Source organism: Alosa alosa, chromosome 15 (genome assembly GCF_017589495.1).
Source record: "Alosa alosa isolate M-15738 ecotype Scorff River chromosome 15, AALO_Geno_1.1, whole genome shotgun sequence".
Classification (NCBI taxonomy): domain Eukaryota; kingdom Metazoa; phylum Chordata; class Actinopteri; order Clupeiformes; family Clupeidae; genus Alosa; species Alosa alosa.
The window spans coordinates 9,249,298-9,256,451 of NC_063203.1; the positions used below are offsets into that span (position 1 = coordinate 9,249,298).

General features: G+C 40.8%; 1 protein-coding gene across 2 annotated transcripts; it reads right to left on the reverse strand.

Moving 5' to 3' along the window:
• Nucleotides 1-324: 324 nt before the first annotated feature.
• slc35f2l (info solute carrier family 35 member F2, like) lies at nt 325-7,062 on the reverse strand. Of its 2 annotated transcripts, XM_048265064.1 has the most exons (9): nt 6,873-7,062; nt 4,194-4,297; nt 3,681-3,856; nt 3,335-3,462; nt 2,969-3,128; nt 2,313-2,469; nt 2,060-2,112; nt 1,535-1,689; nt 325-935 (listed from the first exon to the last, which is right to left on the reverse strand). In XM_048265064.1, the coding sequence occupies exons 1-9, from the start codon at nt 6,903-6,905 to the stop codon at nt 666-668; spliced, it is 1,236 nt and encodes a 411-aa protein (XP_048121021.1). In that variant the 5' UTR covers nt 6,906-7,062; the 3' UTR covers nt 325-665. The 2 variants fall into 2 exon arrangements, with proteins under 2 accessions (XP_048121021.1, XP_048121022.1); XM_048265065.1 differs by lacking the exon at nt 6,873-7,062 and having other exon boundaries at nt 3,681-3,852; nt 4,194-4,576.
• Between the last annotated feature and the right edge of the window lie 92 nt (nt 7,063-7,154).

Sequence of the window (7,154 nt, forward strand, 5' to 3'; positions counted from 1 at the left end):
TGCTTGCTGTCAGAAATATGGTTTGTTCGTAGAGGAAAGTGCTGATTATTAGCATATTTTAATGCATTTTTAGACTACTTGGCCTAAAAGGTCATATCTGATCAACATAACAGATGCCTAAATCAGGGGTCTATGTTTTAACACTTGCTGTAAGAAGGAAACCTTCAGACCGTGTCTCTGCCAATTATTATGTCAGAATACCTGCCAATTATTTCCCATGTACACAACAGCACAGACAGGAGTTCGACTTGGCATGCTAACTTAATGTGGATTTACAATCTTAAAATTAAATCAGTACTATTATTTAGTACACAAGAAGGTATGGATTTTTAAAAACATTTATTGCTATAAAATCAGAACACATTGCTTGACATACACTGAACTTTGAAGTTCTGTGTCACCATAGTTCTTTGATTGTGGAAATGTTAGCAGCACTTTGGAAAGTAGTTTGGCCATAAACGTATAGAAACGATAAATAACTGCAGACAGAAAGTACGGTAGACTATAAAAAATATTATCAGGAACCTAAACTTGTTTGAAATATTCATTATTTCACTATAGTACTCTACATAGTGAAATCATCTGTGTCGTTGTTCACTAGATGATGTACTTCGTATGGAGTGAAAATGGTAAAGATTATGAACAAGGCACCATTCTTTAAAAGGCTACAGTCTTGTTCCCCTCTCCTCTCCGCTCATTAATTGGTTATATGTTGGTTCCCTCCACGTAAGGCCGTTGGAATCACAATGCTCCTCTCCTTCGCCTTGTGGCGTAACTGGCTCTGTGGAGGTCACCTCAAAGTCAGAGCCCTGGTACACATGCCCGTCCTCCGGCTGTGGGACGGCAGCGGGGGCCAAGGTCAGTGTTGGCACGGCGTTGAACATGACGAACCCCACAAGGATCACCACCAGCGACACGATATAGAGCACAGAGAACTGTAGACACAATAGAGCAGGGCAGAGTAGAGGAAAGTGGAGGGGCCTTCAGCTTATTTCTCTTTTCTAGAGATGGACCATTATACCAGCTCTTATCAAACAAAGATTACACAAAGTACTGATAATCTTAAGGTCATTTTCAACAGATGTAATATACCAGGCTTTCAAATCAGTCACCATTTTGTTTAAGACAGTAGGTCACACAGTGCAAATGTTTTTATTCATGTGGGGAAGAGAACATCTCAAGGAGGGAGTCATGGTACTTTGACCCAGTCTTGACACAATGGCAGATGGCTTACACATTAAGGTGAGTCAAATGTAATCATGGCATGTCAGGGTGACCAGTCATGAGTAAGTGGCTTTGAATTGTCACAGTTAGGTCATCTAAAGCCCCAAAAAGACTTCTTTGGACAGGTGAGAAGACTGGTCAAAATGTGATCAAATATGAAAAAAATGTGAAGATACAAACAGCTGACTGCATCCAAGGGGCATTTTTAGCATAAATAAGTAACCCCCTCAGAAGAGAGGCCTGATGCTTTCCTGCATTCATCTCAGTAAGCGATACAACATCTACTAACTAAGGCATCTGACTGACTTACCGAGTAGTGGAAAAGGAAAAGGCCAAAGAAGAGGCTGAACAGGTCTGCGGTGAGCAGGGAGAGGTTGACTGCAGCGGCACTGGTCATCTTGACCAGCACAGGCATGAAACTGTACAGTATGTACATGCAGAGGGCAAAGCCAGCCAGCAGCAGCCCTGAGAGAGAGAAAGAGAGAATTGTGACCCTGTTATACCCAATATTTTTTTTGTTATTGTATTAATGTTTTTGTAGTTAGTAAAAAATGAAAAATGTCTCTATGCCTTCTACATTTCCTTTATTCAGCCATTTTAATGCATTATTTATTTTATGTTGAGCCTGCCTCATAGAGAGACACATAAAATGGACAGCAACACAGGGACAGCTGTTTGATCAGGCCTTCAAACGCTACAGTATAATCATTGTTAAGTATATTTACATTGTTAAGTATATTTATTTTTGTACCTTTAACCTTTGTTACAAATGTATTTATGACAGTCTGTGATGATTGCTGTGATGATTGCTGTGCTCCAAAATGTAAAGACTCACCGAGTTTCCAGTTCCACTGAATGTTAGCCAACTCATTGTGCTCCAGAATGCCCCTACAAGGTGAAGCAAGGCAGGGCTAAGACTAACAAACTAACACATTCATTATTTTCTTAAACACATATGGAGAAACAAACAGTTGGATGGAATTCTGTTGTTTTAGAATTTAGTTACTTGAAAAGGTAACTAGCAGAGACTAAAAACGTGCTATGTGTGTTTGTGTATTTAACAGTGAGTTACGTGAGAGCTGTCTTACATCTGGATCCCACTGATGAGGGTCCCAAAGAGGCCCACCATGCCCAGGAACTCCACCCGGCTCAGGTTCTTCACCGTGTACTCCTGACACACGTTAGACACCGCGTACAGCGTGGCACTGATCAAAACCAGCCCATCTCCCAGCAGAATGTTAGCAGCTGTGCAGACAGAAACGGAGCGAAACAGCACACTTTAAAATGGGCACATTATAGAAACATGTTTATAAGTAGCAGCAGTTACTAAATACTACCCATCACTAGAATGAACATGGGAATGAGTTGAAACTACCAGCGTTCCATTCCACTGTTTATAACTCATTCATTATTTAATTATCATAACAGTTATATCATTATACATATATATATATTCTAATTCATCCACATGAATGATAGCAGGAAAAGAGGAAGAGAAGAGGACAGGAAATCATACCAGACAATGCTCTTATTAACAACACTTGGTAGTATTATTCATAGACTGTATAAGGGTATTATAACATCTTTGTTATAATGTCATCATGGTTATTGATAGTGTCTTTTCAGTGCATATAACATAACACATCAACAAAGAGGGATTTAGTCTTATTGGTCCATCAACTGCATATTTGAAGCAGAGTTTGGACATTATAAACCACAAAAGATTATAAACACGTTTTCTCACAGGATCCTTGGTCCCTGCCGGCGAGGAGGTCTGCTCCCACCATGGCCCCCACTCCCACCAGACACACCGCCACAGCCACATAGTGGACGGGCCTGTAGCGCGTCTTCAGGAAGAACCAGGACAAGACCATCAGCACTGGGATCACAAAGCAATCCAGCAGCTGCGGGCAAAGACAAGAAAATGACAACGTTTCCAACCTGACGAATCATTACCATGCCGTCTTTGCAGGCTATCACCTTGAGGTAACTGAGGGTACAGAGTCTGTGATTATCCATTTTGATGAATGCAATTATAATGTTTAAAGTGAAAAAAGTGCACTATTCTCATTCACTTTTTTTTTTTTATGATTGGATGATGGGTGGTTACCTGTATGCTTGTCAAAGTGGTGTACTGGTATGCTTTCACAACTGTGTAATTGGCCTCGACATCCACCAGTCCAAGTAGAAAATACTTCCACCATTTTGATTTTAAAATCTGCAAAATATTGCCATCTCCTATGTTAAAAGAAAAGTGGCCTATTGGTTACTAGAACAACAAAATAAATTGCATAAATGTGACTCTCAAACTTCAAGTCAAACTTCAAATTGCATAAATGTGACTCTCGTCTTCAAGTCTTTGCAGGAGGATTAATGTCAGATATTGCAATCATATTGCAGGCGCTACAAATTAGCACATGCTATTCCAGTATCATCTGTATGAATAGGTACTTTACCTTTCCTGCAGATTAATATAGTTGTGTATGTGAGGCACAGCAGTGAGTAATTAAGGAAGCTTTGCAGCATTGGCGTGTTCAACTGGAAGTCAGTGGCCAGGTACTGTGAGGTGACTGCTGTGCCACAGATAAGTGTGGAGAGGCACTGGCCCATGGCAATGGCTTTGAACAGCTGCCTTGGATGAAAACACATCAAACACACATTCAGAGTTGACACTCTATGGCTTACATAGTTGTGGTACACTACTCAAGTTATTCAAGTCGTGAATAAAGACTCGAAGCGCATCCAACACAGCACAGAAACCACAGAACAGAAATGTTCACGTCAGTGCAGCATACACTAATAATTTAAACAGTTCACCTTTAACTCAATCATTTGTCTTTATCTTCTCCAAATCATTAGCCCAGCTATAATGCACCTGATGAGATGAACTACTGACACCATTTCGTTACAGCTCGGTGAAATGCAGCGAGCATTGAAATGTAACAGGAGTTCACAACAGCCATGCTCACCATGTGAAGACATCTTTGAATTTGTAGCTTCGGAGTCCATACAGCAGTCCTTTGCGCTCTGCGATGTGTTCCTCTGGAGTCATCTTGTCATCATCTGGTCCTCCCTGTTCAGATTTCATTTTCAACGTGAGACCATATAGTCCCTATCTAAAACCTATCACTGACACAAAGCTACATCTTCTGTACTGAGGCTCCAAGTTGAATGTGCTCTAGCCTAATCATTAACACCTTTTGAAACACAGGGCAAAGATTAGTCTTTGAAGTCTACTTAGAGAGAGGTACTGTACTAAGCCTTGGCTCCTGAAATGGAACTTGCTGTTGAATATGTGAAAATATTCCTGAGCATGGATTATGTGATGTTATGTTTGCTCTAAATGACCATGAGACCGCTGGCTGTGTGACCTTGTGTTATAAAAACATTCACAGCAAATGAGATCTTGTATCTGTATTATTGTAACTTTATAGCACTGTTTATATAACTCTTCAGGGAGTTACTACAAACGTAGCTTCTCTCTCACAACAACACCAGAAACTATGAAAAAGAGTCTTAGCCCTTGTCCCTCGAAACCGAGTGGCAAGACATAGGGGTGAAGAATATTCCCCTTGGAAATGAGATACCACTAGCCAACCATAAGGGAGAGCTGGATGATTGAAACACTTGAATTAACGTAATTTACAGAGATCGTACCACACTGAAAGCTAATATTTTGTCACTAGCAACCTGTCTCCTGTCAAACAGGCTATAATTGCATTTTCAGCTCGGAATAAAACCGTTCAGGAATTATTTCAACAACAGCTGAACGTGCCTATGTTCGTTCGCAGCCTACCTTGGTCCGGGTGAATGAAACAGGAATGGGGGACAAAATAAACATGCAGTTTGCTATGTAAACATCCCACAACTCCTTTGATATTTTACAATAATATCCAAATGGGTACTTGACATCTGAAGCAATCGCTACCTGCAATATCCTATTCGAGGAGTCGGCAGCAGTAGGCCTATGCAGCATTCATATCAGAAGAACGGTAAAAAAGTTCAGCGAATTTAGCTGCTGTTGGACTTTACATTTCTGACATGGTATGCTGCCAATTCGCGGGGTAGACATGGAAATATGTAAAATGCGAGACATTAGCGCAAATAATTATGTGCTGTTAACATTCACAAAACAGCGATTTTTTTAAAACTTCATCGTGAAGAACAGGACCTTCAATATATGGTCACAAGATTGAATGCAACATAACACAATTACCATTTTAATTGTATAATCCTTATTAATGCCAACATTTCATGTCAATGAATCTCTCAGTGTGCTTATTTTTCCGGTGTGAGCGGTGTATGTTGGGTATTTCTCTTACCCCTCGGTTTCAAGTAAGCTCCCGATCTTACTTGGTTTGGTTCTACCCCTTGCCCTTATCCCTACCCCTGATAAGGGCAAGGGGTAGATACGGGCCAATCTCAATTCTCTACTTTACCCCTTCCCCTTAGTTTTGCACGTGCACGTGAGACGAAGGGCTATCTCAATTCTCATTTCGATCGAGGGGTAGGGATGAGGGCAAGGGGCACGTTCAGCTATTGTTGAAATAATTCCTGAACGGTTTTATTCCGAGCTGAAAATGCAATTATAGCCTATTTGACAGGAGACAGGTTGCTAGTGACAAAATATTAGCTTTCAGTGTGGTACGATCTCTGTAAATTACGTTAATTCAAGTGTTTCAATCATCCATCTCTCCCTTATGGTTGGCTAGTGGTATCTCATTTCCAAGGGGAATATTCTTCACCCCTATGTCTTGCCACTCGGTTTCGAGGGACACGGGCTAGGGGTAAGATGAAGGGGAAGGGGAAGGGGAAGGGGTAAAACAGATAATTGAGATTATCCTTTCTGTGCTCTTTATTTGAGAGTAGCAGGGAAATTAAATATTTGGGCTTTTTCATTCAAAGTAAATTTAAGTCAATCGACCAGACAGCGTACATCAAACCAATTATTATTTGCATTAAATGCAAATCAAAGGAATGCATAGACAGTAAGTGACCACATTAATGTTTAAAATGGGACAAATCCCTGATCTAAAGAGGAATTATATGGGCAGGCAGAGTCCATATTCTGACATTCCATGAAATTCTCACTGCGTCGAGAGATCGGATCGACCATGACCCTGACGCATAGCCGCACTAGCTTCCGGGGGGAAAATCCACCTAGGTAGTCCATGAAAAAATGTGGTCATGGGACTTCACGGAGTAGGCTGAGGGCGCAGAACCACTGTAACTCAAACAGTTACAGTAGGAATCAAGATTATATATTGTTTAATCTAAATATAGGCTAATATCAAATAGATAGGTCAATAATGCAATTTTGTAGCCCATCACCCGTATGCTATTCTGAGATACTGTTTGACATCTGCCACACCTGTTATTCTTATGTGTTTTGTCTTGCTCTGCCTTTACTAATAGACTGTAAACTCAACATTTCATTCCTTATCCGACCTAAAACATACGCTAAGTGCAACAACCAAACCTAAAGTGGGCAGCGATGTTCCATCTCATTGGACAAAACCAGAGCCGTACAGAGCCGCATTTGGTTGAATGTGATTGGATAAATTCTTAGTTCTCGCAACAGACCACGTGAAGTTTAAAATGACAGCACTGTACACGAGGCTAACCAGACTCAGTTAAATCAAACTTACCGAACTCAGCAGGGAGAGAGTGATATCACCCATATCATCTTCTCCCTGTAAAGAGACATTTCCCACGTTCTATTCAGTGTTCCACAATATTATGCACATTGTTGCTGAGATAAAGAATCCAGCTGCAGCAGCATCTCCTACAAACTACGCGTCCGCGGCCATGTCGGATTTAAAACACTCTTCTTCTATTCGTTTCTGTCCGATTGGGTAGTACACTCCGCCACCTACTGGAAAAGAAGTATACATAGATAGTGACATAGTAGAATATTGCAACGCATATGT

Coding starts and splice junctions, on each gene's coding strand:
- slc35f2l (XM_048265064.1), bottom strand. CDS start 6,905: ATGGGTGATATCACTCTCTCCCTGCTGAGTTCG. Junction 4,298..6,872: donor CTCTCTCCCTGCTGAGTTCG/GTAAGTTTGATT, acceptor AAATCTGAACAG/GGAGGACCAGATGATGACAA. Junction 1,690..2,059: donor TCAGTGGAACTGGAAACTCG/GTGAGTCTTTAC, acceptor TCTCTCTCTCAG/GGCTGCTGCTGGCTGGCTTT.